We start from the raw sequence: 21220 nt of genomic DNA on the forward strand, positions 1-21220 counted from the left end.
CGATTGATAAAATGAACTATTCGTAGATTTCGGCATTATATCGGTTTAATGACCTATCTTGTGCAATTGTCTATTTTTTCGTCTATGATTATAAATTTCGGCGAGAATGAGAATACGAGAATAAAATATAGCATATGTTACTCACTGATAATGTATATTTCCATTGTTAAAAGAATTTCTCAAAATTGGTTTAGTGATTTAGGCGTGAAAGCGTAACAAAATTATTTTGGCAATTTCTATCTATAATCTATATCTATACTTCTATACTAATATTATAAAGAGGTAAAGTTTGTAAGTTTGTAAGTTTGTCACATTTTTTAAATGGGGTAATCTTCGGAACTACTGGTCCGATTTTAAAAATTCTTTCACCAGTAGAATGCTACATTATCGGGGAGTGCTATAGGCTATATTTTATATTTGTATCATATATATTAGCCGAGTTATCACAGTTTTTGTCATACAAGTCGGACTGAAAATCCTCTTAAACAGGCTTATTCGCATGCGCTGCCTTAACCATTGTGTAAAATTGAAATTAATGTATAGAGACTTTATGTATCTTTAAAAGTTCTACAAAAAAGTCCGCGACACCATATACCTATCTTCTATATATTAGCAGATATAGTACCTTTTGTGTTTTAAAAAATATTAATTTTATATACTTAGGTTTACGTCATTATTTATACAACTAAACTTTAATCCTTATTAAAATAAATTATTTAATAATCACAAGGATATTATGGAGATAAGATTTGCCCTTTACAGTATGTTAATTACTTAAATAGTTTCGGAGATAATACAAAATTTCTAAAAGACGAAGAAATTCCGCTATATGACGCCCGGCGCTTTCATTTACGTAGTTCCCGTTCCCGTGTGAATATGAGGATCAAATATAGCCTATGACACTCGCAAATAACATAGCTTTCTATTGGAAACAGGGCAATCATAAAATACGATAAACTTATCGTTTTAGGAACCAAAAATAGAGTAAAGGAAAATGTCTCAAATGAACACAGTGAACAAGGGAAAAACGAAAAGAAAAGGAACTCATCAGAATCACCAGAATCACTGAGAGGCTCTAGCATTAGCGGAAACAAGAAACAGGCAACAAAAACAAAAACTACAAAAAACATGAACATGACAAATTACCTGTTCAAAAAACCAACGCTTAATTTTCAAGGATCCTCCTCCCAGCCAATACCCCAACAAAACAATAAGGAAACAACACAATAACAATTAGCGCGAACCCCTCTCTACTCCAGTCTCCCAAGACGGCTGGTCACCGCGGGAGAACCAGACCGAAACCCTCCAGAGATAAATAATTTAGTAACAAAAAACCGAAACTTATTTTATATAGCTACATACAATGTAAGAACTCTATCGACTCATGCACACCTCCTAGAGCTATTAGTCGCACTAGAAAATACAAAGTTCGACATTATCGGCTTGTCGGAAGTGAGACGTCTGGGCAATACTATACAAGAATATGAAAACATAATTCTATACTATATAGGACAAACCCCAGGACTATACGGTGTAGGATTTCTCGTAAATAGGTATCTTAAACACTTTATAGAGAGTTTCATTGGCTTATCAGAACGAGTGGCGCTCTTGAAATTAAATATAAACGGATTTAAAATAAGCCTTATACAAGTATACGCGCCGACAGACGGAGCCACTGACGAAGCAAGAGAAGCTTTCTATGACACTCTCGAAAGAGCTGTGAAATTATCTGATGAAAACATGATAGTTATGGGCGACTTTAACGCACAAATAGGGCAACCGACACGCGAAGACAGTCAAGTTATAAGCAAATATGGATACGGCAAAAGAAACTGCAGTGGCGAACGACTGATTCAGTTTGCACATGAAAATAACCTCAGTATAATGAACACTTTCTTTAAAAAGAAAAACAAACAAAGGTGGACATGGAGATCGCCCGATGGAAATACCAAAAATGAACTAGACTACATACTTACTAACATACAGAAATCAGTGCAAAACATAGAAGTACTAAATATTCAGTATCCTTCAGATCACAGGTGCGTCAGAGCAACTTTTAACTTAAAATCTATTAAAAAAAGAAGAAACAAATACTCAAGTTGCCCGAAAAGCACTTTGAAAAGTACTGCAGAAACGTCCAGATACTTAGAAACACTGAGCTCATATCAAGAGGTTCTTAACCATCATGAAGACGACACAGTCCAGACCTATTACAATAAAATAATAAACGCTATTGAGAATAGTCTAAAAACGGCTTTTTCACCTAGCAATAAAAAGATACATTGTAGTGTTATATCTGAACGCACAAGAAGGCTAATAACGCGTAGAATAGACCTACAAAAGACCAAACCTAAATCAAGATCAATGAAAAACGAACTAAGTGCTCTCTACAAACTTATAAGCAAGTGTATAAGACATGACTACAATAACCACCGACACCAAACCATAGAAAGACACCTCAATGCATCAGGAAGCTTAAAAAGAGCATACAAAGCATTAAAACCACATAAGACGTGGATTGAGGGTCTCAGCGAATCAGATAGAGTCACACAAAATAGAAAAAATATACTCCATATAGCCACTACGTTTTACAAAACCTTATATGATGCCCCAGAGATAGAAAACGCAAGTACTCTACATTTTCATATGTCTCAGGAAAAACATATTAACACCACGGAAATAAATCCAGTAGAAGAAATAGAAATAATAAGAGAAATTAAGCACCTTAAAGTAGAGAAAAGTCCAGGGCCGGACAAAATAACTAACGAAGCTATAAAAGCGGCTTATACCATTCTTGCCACACCTCTGATGATTCTCTTCAATAAAATACTAGACACCTCTATAACGCCTCAGCAGTGGTCAGAGTCAGATATTATATTGTTATATAAAAAGGGCAATCCCAACGACATAAGCAACTACAGACCCATAAGCCTTCTGCCGTCGATATATAAACTTTTCTCTTCAGTTATAAAAAATAGAATAATCTCTACACTTGATTCACATCAGCCAATAGAACAAGCAGGCTTTCGAAAAGGATACTCTACAGTAGATCACATTCACTCGGTAGAGCTACTTATTGAGAAGTACCAAGAGTTCCAACGACCACTCTACATAGCGTTTATAGATTACCAAAAAGCGTTTGACTCTATACTCCATTCATCAATATGGGAAGCTCTGTACTCGCAAAATGTAGAGGCCAAATACATTAGAGTGATAAAAAACATTTATAAAAACAACACCAGTAGAGTAAGGCTAGAGTCAACAGGAACCCCTATTCCAATTAAAAGAGGAACCAGACAAGGGGACCCGCTGTCACCAACGATTTTCATTGCAGTACTAGAGACCGTTATAAACAAGTTAAACTGGAATACGATGGGCTTAAATATAAACGGAAATTATATAAACCATTTGAGATTCGCTGACGATCTAGTCTTGCTCTCTGAAAACAGCCTAGAGCTAGAGCATATGATATACACGCTGCAACAATCGAGCCGACAGTCTGGCCTAGAAATCAACTTCAAAAAAACAAAATTGATGACAAATGCATTAAAAAATGAAATTAAAGTTGAAAATACTTCGATAGAGTTTGTCGATTCGTACATTTATCTGGGCAAGCAACTCTCTTTTGATAATAAAAGTAACGAGCAAGAAATTGAAAGAAGGATAAAAGGGACATGGAAGAAATATTGGAGCCTTAAAGAAATTTTCAAAAGTCAAATGCCAACAAAAATTAAGAGAAATGTCATGAACACCTGTCTCTTACCGTCTCTCACATACGCCTGTCAAACATGGAAATTCACGCGAAATGTCAAGAACAAAATAAATTCATGCCAACGGAGCATGGAAAGAAGTATGATGAAAATCCGAAAAATTCAAAAAATTCGCAACTCTACTATAAGAGAAAAAACAGGAGTAATAGACGCACTAAACTATTCTATGAGATTAAAATGGAGATGGGCGGGCCATGTAGCAAGAATAAATGACGATAGATGGACTTCTCGGCTAACGGCATGGACAGGGCCTGTAGGTGCTAGAAAAAGAGGAAGACCTAGAATTAGATGGGCAGACGACATTGAAAGGACGGCTGGAAAACAGTGGAGGAAAAAAGCCACAGATAGAGAGGACTGGTCATCTCTGGAGGAGGCCTTCACCCACAAATAGAGGGGTTCGCACAAATTTTTTTTTACAAAAATTTAAAAATTGTAATTTATTTTTTTATAAATTTTATTAACACTAATATGTATATGTGCTTACTTATGTGCGAAATAAAAGGCTTTTTATTTTATTTATTTATTTATCTATTGGTAAAACAATTTTCCAAATCGGTCCAGTAGATCCAGAGATTACCTCCTACAACCACACGAACTTTACCTCTTTATATTATTAGCATAGAAGTCTCTATTTCTCTTGGTCATACCACCACTTTCGAAGGACTGGACCGATTTTGCTAAGGGTAGGAGTAAGATAGAGAAGTTACAGGGTAGGGTAGGGTACGGTTAGGGAAGCGTAGGGGTAGTGTAGGGGTAGGGTAGGTTTAGGGCCGGGTTTAGGGTAGTGGTAGGGAAGGGGTAGAGGTAGGGTAGTGGTAGGGTAGAGGTACGGGTAGGATAGGGAAGTGGTAAGGTAGGGGTAGGATAGGCGTGAGATAGGGGTACGGGTGGGATAGGGGTAGGATTGGGGTAGGGTGTAGGTAAGAAGAAGAAGAAGAAGAAGAAGAAATATACTTTATTGTACATTAAAAACAAAAATAAACAATAACTTATAATAACACTTAGAAACTAATGTACAAATGGCGGTCTTATCGCTAAAGAGCGATCTCTTCCAGACAACCACTGTGGAAGAGAAAAAAAAAACGTAAGCACCGATTCGGGTATACGCACACAAAAAATAAGAAAAGTTAAGTAATTTAAATACATAAATATTAAGCAATAATACATAATAATAATACATAGACTATACTTAACTACATCATACATATATACAAAGAAATACATATATACATACATACATACATACATACATACATACATACACACATACATACATACATACATACATGAAAACCTGCAAAACATAAAAACAAGACGGCATCTAAGGGAAGACAAAAGAAAAATAAATAAACAAAATAATTCAAAAATAATAATAAATAAACATAATACACATACAAGCGTAATTTGGATTAATAAGTTAAATTAAAAGATCAGGGAGGAAAAAAGTGCATGTTTACCAGCCGTTTGAAAGAGGTTAGAGATTGGGCACGCCGAATGTCTAAGGGCAATGAATTCCAGAGCCGAGCAGCTTTAACAGAAAAGGATTTAGAATAGAAGGAAGTATTATGGGAAGGAATTTTTAAGATTAGGTTGTCTTCAGAGCGAAGGGAGCGACAGTGAGTATCACTTAGAAAGCTAAAACGCTCTTTTAAATAAATCGGAGTCGTAGGATTAAACAGGACATTATACAAAAAAGACAGAATGTGAGTATTCCTGCGAAGGCGGATCGAGGGCCACTTGAGTTTTTCGCGAAATTCGGAAACATGGTCATATTTGCGAAGTCCAAATATGAATCTTATACAAACATTCTGAATGCGCTCAAGTTTATCCAGTAATTCTTCACTCAAATTTAGATAACAAGTGTCCGCGTAATCGAGAATTGGTAACAGGAGAGATTGTGCAAGCGCAATTTTAGTAGATAAAGGAAGGAAGTTTCGTAACCTACGAAGTGACCCCACGGATGCAAACACCTTCCCACTTACTCTGCTTACCTGAGGGGCCCAAGTGAAATACTTGTCAAAAGTAACTCCGAGATTTTTAACCGTGTCACTAAATGGCACACGCGTTCCATCAAAGATTACGTATGGAATATTATCCCAGTCAATACGTGCAACCAAACTGTGACTGCCTATAATAATAACTTGGGTTTTAGACGGATTGACTTTAAGGCCATAAGCCTTACTCCATTGCACTATACAATCTAAATCTTTATTTATGGCATCTATTGCATTGGGTAAATCAGCCAGTTTGGACTGAGCATATATTTGGAGATCATCTGCATACAGGTGATAGAGCGAGGTAAGTTGAAGAGTAATAGAACTTATAAAAAGAGAAAAAAGAAGAGGAGACAACACGCCACCTTGCGGTACGCCGGCAGAAATTGTGCACCAATCAGACACAGAGTCATTGACTCGCACACGCTGCCGACGTCCGAACAAGTAACTATGAAACCAGTCAATCACATTAGGAGATATGTTGAGAGAAGCTAGTTTGGCTAGTAGAAGTTCGAAATCGACATTATTAAATGCATTGCTGAAATCTAGTAAGGCCAACACTGTGACACACTGATTGTCCATATTAAAACGAATATCTTCGGTAATTTTTACTAATGCAGTAGTCGTACTATGACCAGTGCGGAAACCAGATTGAAAAGGATTTAAAAGATTCTGTCGGGTTAGGAAAAGGCTTAATTGACGATGGACTAAACGCTCAAAAACTTTCGAAAGGAATGGGAGGATGGAAATAGGCCTATAGTCAGAAAAGCAGGAAGGATTTAATTTTTTGGGTAGTGGAATGACTTGAGCATCCTTCCAAGAGGAAGGAAAACTCCCGGAAGACATGGAGAAATTGAATAAGGATTTAATTATTGGAGCTAGTAGGTTAATGAGAGGAATAATCATCTTCCGACTAATGCAGTCAGTACCAATAGCATCAGAGTTGACCTCACGAATACTTCTCTCAACATCACTATCAGTGACTTGACAGAAAATAAAAGCAGGATCATCAGAAGTGGGTAAAGCTAGTAAATTATTTTTAGTAGTAAGTTTAGTGGCGTCATCAATGACGCAAGTAGTAGTAGGTAAGGTAGGGGTAGGGTAGGGATAGGTTTGGGGTTTGGGGTAGGGTAGGGGTGGGGGTAGGAGTAGGGTAGGGTAGGGTAGGGGTAGGGTAGATGTAGGGATTGAGTAGGGTAGGGTTGGGTTGGGGTAGTGGTAGGGTAGGGTAGGGGTAGGGTAGGTTAGGGGTAGGGTAGGGTAGGTTAGGGGTAGGGTAGGGTAGGGGTAGTAGTAAAGTTGACATTGAAATTTACGCGGACGAAGTCGCGGGCGTCCGCTAGTAATATTGTAAAGAGCTAAGAGTTTGTAGTATTGTACTTAAGGGGTAATTTCTCTGGATCTACAGAACCGATTTATAAATTCTTTTAGCAATAGAAGGCCATGTTATTTACGAGTGTCAAAGGCTACGTTTTGTCCCTATATTCCCACGGGAACGGGAACTATGCGGATGAAACCGCGGGGCGGCTGCTAGAATAATATTTTGGTATTCAAAAATGAACAAAAATTTGCGGCGACTTGGTCGCGTTGAATGATTATTTACCTGACTACGGCGAAGCCAAAAGGAAGGGTAATGATTTTGGCAGTTTATGTACGTATGTATCCATGTATGCTCCAACGTAGCGCCTAAACTTCTGGACCGATTATAATGAATGAGGTGTCAAAAGATTCGAAATAATAGCCTGAAATTATTTTATTTTTAAAATAAAAACATACCTAACCTAACCATTGGTTTATGAACCACTGAAGTTCCGGTTCTTATAGAAGTATGTTTAGAGTTACAGTACAGTACAGTCCATCGTTCACAATCTTGCGAGATAGACTATAAACTAACGGTATTTACAATTTTACGGTGTCAGATATATTAGGTAGGATTATTTTCTTATATCAATTTACGTATCACACTAATATTATAAATTCGAAAGTTTGTGTGTAAGTGTGTGTTTGTGTAAATGTGTATGTTTGTCTCTACTCTGCGCTGCGGCTACTAAAGCGATTTGGCTGAAATTTGGAATGAAAATAGATTTGTTTCTGGATTAACACACAGGCTACTCATCCCGAAAAAAATCCATGGTTTCTGCGGGATATGTGAAAGTTTAAATTCCACGCGGACGAAGTCGCGGGCGTCCGCTAGATCAACATAAGCGCAAGTTCCGGAACAAACAATAATGTTGCATCATTCTGTATTTTGGTTATGTATATCTGAAAATAACAACAAACCACGTAGCGTATATAATGTGCTGTTGTTGCTGTTGTTTCCAACTCCTGTTATGCTGCAGCCGGGAGCGTTAGTTGAAATTTCTGTTCTGTCGGACGATAGTTTAATTGGCATTGTACGATAATGGACTACTATATTCAGTATTTACGCTAATTGATACTTCGCTTCTAGGCTACACGTCCAGCTTCGGGTATTATTGTGATTTACACACATAAATGGGCAATCAATATGTCCATGTGTATAACAAAACTGTTCGTTCAACTGAAATAGAATGTTTTAGAATTTAAACTAAAACCAGAATTATTCTATCACCTATAGATATATTTAGGCTTAGGAACTCAGAGCTAACCATAGATAATAGAGGAGTATAGAATGTAAACGTTTAGTTTTGGTTTGTGGTGAGGCGTGTCGTGTTTTTTACTTTGTTAAATAACTTTGTGATAATTAATGTAATCTCGTGTTGTTTATTTAATTATTATAACACCACTTCTTTAATGTAATATCAGAAGTGGGATTTGAACTTATACAGGGTGATTCGGACTTTAGTGCGGACATTTTTTTTCGTGGTTCTGTATCATTAATAGAACATAAATCTACAAACAGTTCGATACATTTTATGTAATTTTTTTTTTCAATTTATGTCTCAGAAATAACAAAATAATGGACACATTCCCAAACAAACTGCGCAACTGCTGGCGGCACTTTGTAAGACGCCGACAAAGAAATACCGGCAGTAGTCATATCGCTTCGGCTTCGGCTGACGGGGGTGGCAGGGGTGAGGGGATCGAAAAATCCCTGAGGACGCCTGCCGAATTGCCGATGGGCGACCAGTGACAGACAATCTGCCGTCGCTTGCGCATTTAAGTCGAATCATCCTTTAATGCAAAAGTTTGCGTAATAATAATCATCATTTGTATTTCATTATTCCAATCGAAAGTTTATAATTTTTATTATTACTACGCATTATTGATGGTCCTAAGCCCAATAAAGTATGAAGGGAAAATCGATACTCAACTCAAAAGTGACGACCTTTAATTATTATAAAAAATAATAGGTACAAAAATAAACGTAGAAAGGTCAACGGCCCTCGGCGCGGGCGCTCGCTAACCTAGTACCTACCAGCTGATTTTGTAGTTGCCTATTACTGTGCTATTACTTAGTACAGCGATAGGGTGACCCTCAAATTCTGTTTAAATGTTTAAACTTTAGCTAACGATAACTTTGTTATTGTTGAGTTAAAAAAAAAAAGAAAAAATACGTGTTCATTAAATTTTGTTTATGTACAAAATATAAAAATATCCGTACTTAAAAAAATTTCTTCCTGTATAATAATATAAATAATAAAAACGCCATCTAGTTAATACTTTTTAATATTTCTGCCAGGGACATACATGTACTTTGAGATTTGAAGCGTGGATTAGTAAGACCAAAAGTGATCGAACTTTTTTTTAAAGATGACGTTTGTAAAATTTAATAAGAGGAGTATTATGGTGGTATTATGTTAGATTCCATTTTTGTTAACTTTTTTACTTATACTCTCAGATGTTTGTTAGTTATGTATATACCTAATGAGTATACTATATATATAGTATATTCATTTACTTATATATGTGGAGTAAATGTATTTTTATTTTATTAATTTTAAAATATACTTTGACGCGAATAGAATTGCGGGTGAAAGCTAGCTAATTTATATTTCGATGTGACTTAATTTACTCACTGTGAAGTTCCTAACCAAAATTTGTGCATATTGGGAACTGATGTACATTTGAATTATTCATGCCCTAAATGGCAGTAACGTGTAGCTACGTATTATGATGAGAATAGAAATATACCTATTTCTGAAAAATACAATTTTAAACCAAAAAACAACATCCAACATTATACAAACTATTTAAATAAACTTGAAAAGTTAAAATTATTGTGTTGCATTTTGTCTATTATTATATTATTACTCGTTCCATCTGATTTTTTGGTCTAGGTAAAGTTGACGCTTGAAAACGTCGGTTTTTCGCAGATACCTAATAGAAAAATAAATGCCATCAAAAACAACACTTGTAAAATATAGCAATTCTCGCAACTCGGTTGTTCTACCATAAAATGTTGTGAGATCCATGTACCAAGTCGGTTACTTTATTCAGTCCGTAATAAAAAGGTCTTCTGTCTCAAGTTATTACGTAATTAGCTAAAATAACAAGATCATATTGTGCCCATATTATTAAAAATATTTTATGTTTCATTTAAATTAATAACACAGATTGACTTGGCTATCGCATAAATACACAATATATCTCACAATTATTACATATTATATTCAATAAGATTGCTTAGAGCGCTTGCCTCATCATAGTGCAACATAAACCATAGTAAATTATTAAACCGAATATTTATGCCGAATAGGGTGTTATTTCAAATGATGTCAGTTAATTATAATACAGGTACTTATGTGCCTATAATATTATGTTTATGAGAAGTAATTTCAGATTTATTTCACTTGGTCCTCAGACAATTCGAATACTATAACTATAGGTAGATACTTACAAATATTAATAACTAGTGGACGTCCGCGACTTTGTCCGCGTGGAATTCATTCAAATTCAAATATCCCACAGGATATCGCTTCAGTAGTAGCGGCGTTAAAGAGTAACAAACATCCATACAAACTTTCGGTATTGTTTCGGCTTGCTTTCGGTGTTCGTTTTGTATTCTTTCACGCCTTAACCCTCGAATTAATTACACTATTTGTAAACGGCTGTATAAATTATAATTATTCACTAGAACGGCTAAACAAATCTGGATGAAATATATTTTTAACCGACTTCCAAAAAGGAGGAGGTTCTACGTTCGGCTGTATGTATGTTTTTTTTTTTTTTTTTTATGTATGTCCAGCGATAATTCCGTCATTTGTGGACCGATTTTGAAAATTCTTTTTTCGTTTTGAAGGGTTTGATTCCAGGGTGGTCCCATTTTTTTCATGTCAGGATCTGATGATGGCATCCTGGAGAAATCGAGGGAAACTTTCGAAAATCGTAGAGACGGCTAGTGCATTTGTTAGTGTTTACATAAGGTATTTTAAGCCACTACAATTTTATGAAGGTCTGGAGTTGGTCTGATGATGGAGCCGAAACACAGACGATGGAACTCGTCAACGATTTACAGCAGTTACCTTTTCTTTGGGCTTGATTAACTTGTATTGATGAGAACTTTCCACCTAGATGGTTTGTGATTGTATTAAGGGTCTGATGATGGAGACGAACGAGAGATAAGGGAACTCCTCGACGGTTCACAGTCGATACCTTGTGTTTGGACTTGATTAATTTGTATTGCTGAGAGCTTTCCACCTAGATGGTTTGTGACTGTTTTAAGGGTCTGATGATGGAGACGAACGAGAGATAAGGGAACTCCTCGGCGGTTCACAGTCGATACCTTGTGTTTGGACTTGATTAATTTGTATTGCTGAGAACTTTCCACCTAGATGGCTTGTGACTGTATTAAGGGTCTGATGATGGAGACGAACGATAGTTAAGGAAACTCCTCGACGGTTCACAGTAGCTACCTTGTGTTTTGACTTGATAATTTTGTATTGATGAGAACTTTCCACTTGGATAGGTTGCGACTGTAAGAGGGGTCTGGTGATGAAGATAAAGGAGAGTTAAGGGAACTCCTCGACGGTTTACAGTAGCTACCTTGTATTTGGACTAGATTAATTTTATATTAATGAGAACTTTCCACCCATAAGGATCGGGCCATAAGGCGGTGCCAATCCAGTGTCATGTTTTAATTAAAGTCGTTTCTGAAGGAAGCACAGAAACGTTGTAATTTAAACGGCTTGAATTAAAACATCACTGGCTTGGCACCGCCTTCAAACTGATCAGAAGGTAGCATATAGGTAAGAAGTTATTTCTTGCTTTTTAGTTTAGGTTAATTTTTGAGTTGGAAGTCGGTTGAATTTTTTTTATTAAAATTTTCATTTTTTTAGTTCATAGATTATTATAGTCTGGAATAGCGCATATTCTCAAAACGGGATTCACAAAGGTGTAGCCAAGTAACACTGATCACAGGGCTACGAGTAAGATGCAAACGTGCTAAGATAGTAATTGCTCAAAATATGTTCGAACTGGTATCTTGCCAAATATCAAAATATACAGGATGTCCCGTAAATAGTACGAGATAATCTACGGGATGATAGCTGATATCAAGGCCTACTAAAATAAGGCAAAAGCTATATGTCAGCCCAAATTTTTCGGTTCTTAAATTATATTGATTTTTGTAAAAAATATAAAAAATCCCATCTATATTCAGTGCAATTTAGTCCTTCCATGTGCTGATAAATTACTTTTGTTGGTAATTATTAGTTGATTATATACTTGGTAATTATTTTTGAATAGTTGATTCAGCTAAAAAAACTTAAGTGTTGTTTTTCTTCTACAAAGTGAGTTTTTTTTTAAATGTGACTAATTAATTCGTCGTAATATTTACGGGACACCCTGTATATCAACTAGCAAGCACAAGCATACTTAGTTAAATACCAGAGAACCGCTACATCAGAAGCAATGTAGTCCCAAGTGGAAAGTTTCAAATCGCAAGTAAGCGAAACCATATAGGAAATGTTTTAAGTGCTGCTCGTAATGTAGTACCGTCTCAGTTATATCAGAGAATACATAATTGTAACGTTATATCTAAGTGCCGTTATGGAGCACTATGTATTATTAAAATGTTAATTATTATCGTTACTTCAACGTGTTACAAAGTCCCAAAGCGGGTAATCTAAAAGCTAATGGTTAATGTGTTATTAATAATTAAGCTCCATAATATTAAAAGGGGTAATATTTGTTAGCCCTGTGTTTGCTCATTTTATTTGATAACGTTATTCCTTAAGGTTCGTGGTTTAAATTTGAATGACAGTTAAATTATAAGAATTTTTGTAGATGACTAAATGAATGCCTTTATAAAAAAGATAAAATAATAACCACAGAATAAAGATATTTGCGAAGGCACTGCCGTGGCCCCAGATAGGGCTAAAGATAGTGCTTAGTCTTTTAACTGTGATAACATTAAAACATTACTTAATTTAAGAAAAAAGAAAATTACTAGAGAACGCTTCGCGGTATCACTAGGGCAATTTCCGTGCCCATGGAAATACAGAGATGAATTAAAGCTTATATTACTTGCTGACACTATAGCTTTCCATTGGTGAGTTTTCTAAATCGGTTTATTGATTTAGCCGTGAAAGCGTAAGAAACAAACTGACTTTTGCATTTATAATAATTATAACGAATAGATTTATAATTATACCTAGGACACACAGTTTGACTAATTCAATTTCTCAAAAGAGGTGAACAGTCGAATTTAGCTCGGGAAACTCTGAGACATCTTTATGTTCAAAACTCCTCAGTGCTTGAAGATTCGAACAGTGTGTGTTTCCAGGATGACCTACGGATCTGAGACTTGGTCGCTCACTATGGGCTTCATAATTAGACTCAGACTCAGATACTTAGAGTTTCTTTGCGTGATGGAATTAGAATGATGATGATGAATTTTTAAAGGACTACACATTGAAGATGTAAAAATGATTGAATGATGTCTTGCATTCATTCATTTGATGTGTAAATGTCAGATTGATACAAGTAAAGAAGGGAAGTTTTAGTAAAAGTCTGACAAAAATAAAGTTTTTATAAATAAATAAAGAAAAATGTATTTTTTTATTTCTAAATTTTTTATATCTTGACAACATTGAGAAAGTGGTTATTGGCTGATGATCCAAGGAATGAAGTATGACACTCTAGAGTACGCTGCTGGGTAGCCTGCTTCGCAACCTGCGCGGGCACCAAACGAAGTGACACCAATCTGGTTGCAAAGCGAAATAAAGAGTCAGAACAATAACAACAAACGTCATAAAGATATACAAGAATATAAATAGTAAAAAATAAAGTTTAAAAACTATAACCCAACTACGTAAAGAGGGGTATAAAAAGAATGAAACAAGATAATATTTCAGATCGAAATAGAGAAATGCATAGGAATAAAAATGATCACGGTAGATCCGTCCGAAATTCCCCAGTGCCTGAACACAAAAGTCTTCGAACAGTGCGTGTTGCCAGTGACCTATGGTTCCGAGACTTGGTCGCTAACTATGGGCCTCATAAGAAGGCTCAGTCACACAGCGGGCGATGGAACGAGCTATGTTAGGATTATCTCTGCGTGATCGAATCAGAAATGAGGAGATCCGCAGAAGAACCAAAGTCACCGACATAGCTCAACGAGTTGCGAAGCTGAAGTGGCAATGAGCGGGGCACATAGTTCAAAGAGCCGATGGACGTTGGGGTTCCGAAGTGCTGGAATGGCGACCCCACTCCTACCAGGTGGACTGACGACATCAAGCGAGTTGCAGGGATTCGCTGGATACAGGGGGCTGAGTATCGTGATGTTTGGAAGTCTCTACAAAAGGCCTATGTCCTGCAGTGGACGGCTGATGATGATGATGCATTTCCCTATTTCGATATACAATATTTATTACCTTACCTCACCAGCACCTATATACCTACTCATAGTTCACTTATATACTCCCAGGGGAGGAATCGTCCCCACAGTTAACATCTTTAATAGTAGAGGAGCCGAAGAGGGGATTTTTGCAGTTACTCGAGCGCGGCAGATAAACATAAGGGACTATACCTTACACTTTTCGAGTACCTCCACCGAGTATGAGCCCTTAATATTGGTGGGTACGTTTAGGGCAACCAAAAAAAAAACTAACTTCATAAATACTCAACCAGCACGTCAGATTAAGATAAGGTAGGTGAGTTGATACCTAAAAACTGCACATTTCGAAAATCTGACGATTTGAGCGTAACGTAATGGAATGGGAGGGTTTCAAAGTTACAAAATTAAACCCTTATATTTTAGTGCTCGAGGTACGAGTGCGATTAATTTTTTACTTATTTTTAAGGAAATAATCTCCTAATTAATCGCTATAATTTTCTTACAATTTCAGTAAGCCAAAGTAATAAAAATTGTTTTTAAAGCCTGTAGTTTTTTTTTCCACCGCTAAAAGCGGAAAAGTAAATAACCATTTATTCTTCCTATAATTTAATCTACCAAATGTAATCGGTCTCAATGACGGTCGAGTAACTGCAAATTTCGCATCCCGGGCTCCCCTATTATAAGAAAGATAAAATAAACAAAATAATAAAGAAACTGACAACTTACAAGTACTCTTCGATGGTTAATATACACAATGAGGGGACCTCCAGAGTCTCCACGGCAAGTGCTTTGACCGTTGGCGCTGCTGGTGCAAATGTTACTGTTGTGGATCAAATCCAAACCGAAGGGCTCAGCGCATTCTTCATTACTGATGATGGTTAACTTGACAGAGCTTAAGCTCTGGTTTCTACGAATTCTGCAATCTGTTCAAAATTCATTTATTTCAATTAGGCTTACTTTATAAGCACTATTGAAATTTCAGGAATGGAGGAAACCTGCGTACCTGAGAATATTCTTAATTATCTGAATGTGTGAAGTCATTGACCTAACCCCTCTCTTTCAGAGAGGAGCTCAGTAGTGAGCTGAACATGGGTTGATGATAAAATTTTAGTTTAACTCTCTTACCATCACTAGTGAGTCCATAGCCAGAAGCAAGAGCAACCCATCCAGTGAACATGTTTGGTATGTCATCATGAGTTGGAAGAGCGATTGGTTGAATCTCATCTGAAATACAATTCCAATTCTAAACGAACAGGTAGCGAATAAATGGTAAAAAAGAAGATACTTCAAAGAGAAAGGACAATAATGTAACTGATTTTCTCCAATTCTCTTTTCCTTTCAAATAATTTTATTTAAACATCTTTATTGCAACAAAACATATATGTGGAGCATACAAAATCTTAAAACAAAGTATAAAATGCAGAGCAAGAGGCAAATCAAATCAAAATCAAAATCAAAATCAAAAATCATTTATTTCAAGTAGGCTCAGTTTACAAGCACTTTTGACACGTCAGTTGACTATTTGTAAAGATTCTACCACCGGTTCGGAAGGCAGGTCCTGCTGAGAAGATACCGGCAAGAAACTCAACAGTTGCTCTTTTGAAAAAGTCATACAGTATTAAAATTTACAATTGATAACAATTACTGTTTACATTTCTTATAGTTTTACTTCCTGTGTAAAGGTGGAAGCTGATCCAACGGCCTCCAAGCATCTTTAGGCGACCTTATCACTAATAGTGATCTCTTCCTAACATGAAGGAATATAACAGAGCTATCACACTAGCGATTTCAAAGCGAGCGTTTTCAAAGCGGAGCGGGCTCGCAACAAACACGCCGCGCATCCGCAGCGAATTCGTTGCGGACGCACAATGTTGTACTGTCTCGTACAAACGCCAGTTCGTCCAGTGTTGTCAAACGTACGGTTTAAATCGTATTTTCAAGACTTTTTTGGGAACACGCAAAGTTTACGATCTTTTCCATTCTTAGGCCCATCATCATAACGAACTAAAAATATTAACTAGTCGACGAAAAATTAACCTGCGATGATTTGTTGGTTTGGAAAGAAAAATACAAACAATATAAACAATAGTCTATTAGCCAGAAATCTGATTTTTTTCAAATAAATTTTAATAAATAAAACAGCAGTGTTTCCTCGTCAGAATCCATTTAGTTACTGAATGTATTGTACGTCGTTAATTCGCTACAAAACCGTGACGAAAACGTTGCGAATCCGCCACGTCTCCGCGACGTGTTTGTTGCGCAACCGCGATATGTTCGCGACGCATTCGCTGCGCGTCCGCTCCGCTTCGCATCCGCTGGCAAACCGCTAGTATGATAAGGCCCTATAAACCAGTGAGACGGGTCGCAACAGCATAATTACCTACACTCTAAAAACTATACACATTATTCTAAATACTATTAATCTTAGCTACTTACTTGTAAATGCGACAAAGGGTATTCGCAGAATTGCAAGATCGTTTGCAATCTTCTTCGCATCCCAATCAGGGTGTACCGAGACATCTCTAGTGTCGATGCGTTGCCCACCAAAGAATAGTTTGTTAGAACCCAAGACGATGGTGAAAGAGTTTGCTTTTAAAACGCCATCCGAGTGACAGTGGGCGGCAGTGAGGACACGGGTTGGTGATATGAGAGAACCCCCACATACAGATGTTAAAAGAAACAATAAAGATATAATAAGTCCAACCTGGAAACAAAATTAAATGACCAGTTATGTTTTCATCATACTAAGAAACATCATTTTAGTTCTCCATGAATGTAACTAAATTGGGTTGATGACAGTTTTTAAATTGTATTTATATCAAGAGTATGCTAATAGTAAAGCAATTTTGTAGAAAAAACAGGGCATCTGTGATCATTTAGGAGCTACAGGAATTTAAAGGGTCAAATTTGCGGCACTGCCATGGCTCACTAAAGAACACTCCATACTAAATGACACGAAGGTATGACGTCATCGCTTTAAGAGATCGTTAGATTCACAGAACAGAGATCGCTAAAAGCTAATTAGATTTGTATCGTTGTTTTTCAACAAAGTACAAATGTATATGTGCTTTTAAATTTATAGTTCATATAATGAAAATATTAAACATTGAATGTAAGGCATTCAATGATAAATGATAAAAATATTTAATTAATTTTGAAATGTTCTAACCTTACTTATTTTGTTTTTTAAGACAGACAATCTTTGTTTTTTAAGTATAATATATTAATACTGACTTTATTCACCCTAATGTTTCTAAAATCAATATATTCAAATCATCATAATCCCTATTAAAAATAAAAATCTTTTCTCCAAGTAAAGCTATAAAATGTTACAATCTACCAACTTATTCCACGAGTATATTCCTTCTTCTACGACATTTCTTACCTGATAAGGGACTTCTGCAATATCTGTGTAATATCCACCAACAATAGTGGGCACTCCACTTGCTTGTAGAATAAGATTAAATTCTTCATTGCGCCTTATTTTTTTGAAAGCTGGAATACCATAATTATTATGATAATTATAGGCGCTTGTTTCTTCTATAGGGATCATACTATCGCTTGACACAAATACTGCTACAGAAAAGAAGAAAGAGAACGTAAAAGTATCCATATCAAGTTAATTTAATTTTAAATTTATTCTTTAATACAATTCCTAGTATGGTTCGTTGAATCAATTATATAATTCAGCAGGCTTAAGTTAAAGATTAAAGCAACTTCAAAATTTACATAATTGATTGAAACTAACAAAGCAATTCGGAACTATACGTATTTATGCTTCTAAACGTTATTTAAATTTGAAGTCAATTTATATTGCATTTGTGGAGCAAATATTGTTTTAGCGAGAAATCATTTATCAAACTTTGTGACAGCCGCGTACTAAACGATTATATTATTACTCGTATTTATCATATAAATGTTATGTTTTAGTAATTTCATATATTTTATTACTTTCCGTTGTTACGGATAATTGAAATAAATGTTGTATTATTGCAGGTGTTTATTCAAAAGCATTGCGCATAATTCATATAAAATGTATTTTGTTAATTTGTTAAAACAAACAAGTGGAGATACCTATATTATGTTTATAACCTATGGGAGATACCACACAAAGTAAGAGGTATTTCTTCTGATCAATTTCTTCCCAGGATGTTCCAGTTTCAATGTTGATAAACATTGAAAGAAACACAAATTAAACTAATAGACACCGCGCAGTTTCACCCGTGTGTTTTATTTTCCCGTAGGAATACGGGGATACAATATATAGTACTCGGGGATAGTGAAGGTTCCCAACAATCAAAGAATTTTTCTTATCAGTTTAGCAGTTTATGAGCCTATTCAATGGTAATAAAGGAACAATCAAATCTTTCTTTTTTATATTGCAAACGACTATTAATATGCTAAGTGTGAGGCTATAGTATGCTAAATATATTTAAAAAAAAATAAACTCTGAAAAAAGAGGTCAAATTATCGTCTTAATGTTTAAAAATTACCAGGAGAATACATTCTTATTGTACGATTATTAATTCCAATCAGTAAAATGACAAGTGCAACTGTCACTGAAATGTCATTTTACTAGTAAAATTACAACTCAGTCAAATATAATTTAGAAAAATAAATAAATAAATATAACTAGAAATATCAAGAACTTAGAACAAGAAAATCTTAAGACCGAGCGTATGTATTATAGGACTCAAAGGTGATTACAAAATTAAGAAAACTAATGTCGAACAAAGGTTATGATTCACAACACTTGTCAGGACAACTTAATTAACAAATCAAACTGTAACTAAAATAAGACCCTAGAATGGCAGAGAATGACCTTGAGTGGAGTCACGTACTTGTGAACGATGTGAGTAGGGTTAAAGGATCCTTTGACAGTCGACTAACACTTTGACAGTCAACTATTGGTAGGAGTGTAACAATAATATTAAATTAATATCCACTTCCTAGTGTCTCTATCTTCAATCGAATCACCAAATTAAGAATGGCTTTGTTAAATTGTTATTTTTTCAAGTAGTTAAACTGCTTCTAATTTTCTACGTGGTCGTAAATCTTTTTTATCTAAAAGTGTAAATTAGGTAAATTGCCGTTGCTTCCGTCTGCGATAATTTAAACGTAACCCTTTTATATGGCTATGTTAGTAGGTATCTTGCTGTTAACGTCAGTAATTAGGCTAAGTGCAGCATTTATGTACGTTAAACTTAAAACAAGAATAATTATACTTGTTGTACTTTAGTAAGCCTTATGGAGGTAGTTAAAAAATCTCGTCATTCCATTATTTCGAGTACTTTTAATATATTTTCTTCGATAAAATTATTGACACTATTTGCACCTCAGACAAATTATTGTATAGGACCTGCCTCGCTTGACGTTACTTTTCTGTCAAAGTATATGATCAACGATCTGATGCGATTATAAAAACTGTCTCTATAGTATCCATGATGAATAGTTGTAATCGTGTTCGTCGGTTAAAGAGCTCCGTAAAAATACCTTTCTGCGTAGTTGAATGGTGTAAAAAACGGGCAAAAAGTTCTAGTTTAGTATAAGATATATACCAAATCTAAACTCGTTTTCCTCAGAAAATGACAGACAATTTTGTTCGTTACTATGAGTGCGATACAGGTCCTTCTATAATTGGTCTGAGATTTGCACCTTTGTTTATTTACTTATTTATCACATTTAGAAAAATCTAATCGAAAGTATTTTCATCAAAAGTTTGTTTTTACTATAAGTTATGTTTTACCATAGATATTGTTTATATTAGGCATTTGATTTTGGTTCTTTATTAACCGACTTCAAAAAAAGGAGAAGGTTATCAATTCGTCGGAATCTTTTTTCAGTTATTACGTTCTGAGGCTGTATAAAGTCTGCGTTATAAAATTCACCTTGAGTTTTGAGAATTGTTAACTAGCAGACGCCCGTGACGTCCGCGTGGATTTCAGTTTTTCACAAATCCCGCGGGAACCACGGATGTTACTATACATATAAACCTCCCTCTTCAATCATTCTACCTTTTAAAAAAAAGAGCATCAAAATCCATTGCGTAGTTTTAAATATTTAAGCATACATATAGACAGAGAAAGCGATTTTATATGTAGTGATAATGGATACAATAACTAAAAATATTTTTCTGTTGTCTATTACATGCAAATACCTACCATGATTTTTATTCATTGGGGGCCTTAAAAATATTGTAAATTTTAAATACGAATTGTTTCTCCAAGGAATTTCATCTAAAAAAAGGCCAATTTGCACATCAATTCATTACGGGAGGACGCCGTAAATTGTTTTACCCTCTTTTTTATATCGAACGGAAGCTAATGCGAGGTCGGATTTAATCGTCACTTAACAGGGGTCCCCATGTGCTGTCTCTCACGGATCTTAGACCTTAATCCGGTCCGTAATCAAAATGAATCTCTGTGGGACACTGAACAGTCTCCAATCTTCACTTTATATGGACCGTTAAAGTTATACTGATTAATACTGCGATAGATGGTTTATGATGATAATCATCATCATTATCAACCCATATTCGGCTCACTGCTGAGCTCGAGTCTCCTCTTAAAACGAGAGGGGTTAGGCCATAGTCCACCTCTCTGGCCAAATGCGGATTGGCAGACTTCACACATGCAGAGAATGAAGAAAATTCTCTGGTATGCAGGTTTCCTCACGATGTTTTCCTTCACCGTTTGAGA

The 21220-nt window shown here is 35.7% G+C and overlaps 1 protein-coding gene across 1 annotated transcript; it reads right to left on the minus strand.

The window, feature by feature from the left end:
- Positions 1–13763: 13763 nt before the first annotated feature.
- On the minus strand, positions 13764–18314 carry LOC112052354 (brachyurin-like). Its single transcript, XM_052886146.1, has 5 exons — positions 17908–18314; positions 16959–17226; positions 15648–15746; positions 15249–15445; positions 13764–13889 (listed from the first exon to the last, which is right to left on the minus strand). The coding sequence occupies exons 1-5, from the start codon at positions 18133–18135 to the stop codon at positions 13788–13790; spliced, it is 894 nt and encodes a 297-aa protein (XP_052742106.1). The 5' UTR covers positions 18136–18314; the 3' UTR covers positions 13764–13787.
- Between the last annotated feature and the right edge of the window lie 2906 nt (positions 18315–21220).

This window comes from Bicyclus anynana, chromosome 16 (genome assembly GCF_947172395.1).
Source record: "Bicyclus anynana chromosome 16, ilBicAnyn1.1, whole genome shotgun sequence".
Lineage (NCBI taxonomy): Eukaryota > Metazoa > Arthropoda > Insecta > Lepidoptera > Nymphalidae > Bicyclus > Bicyclus anynana.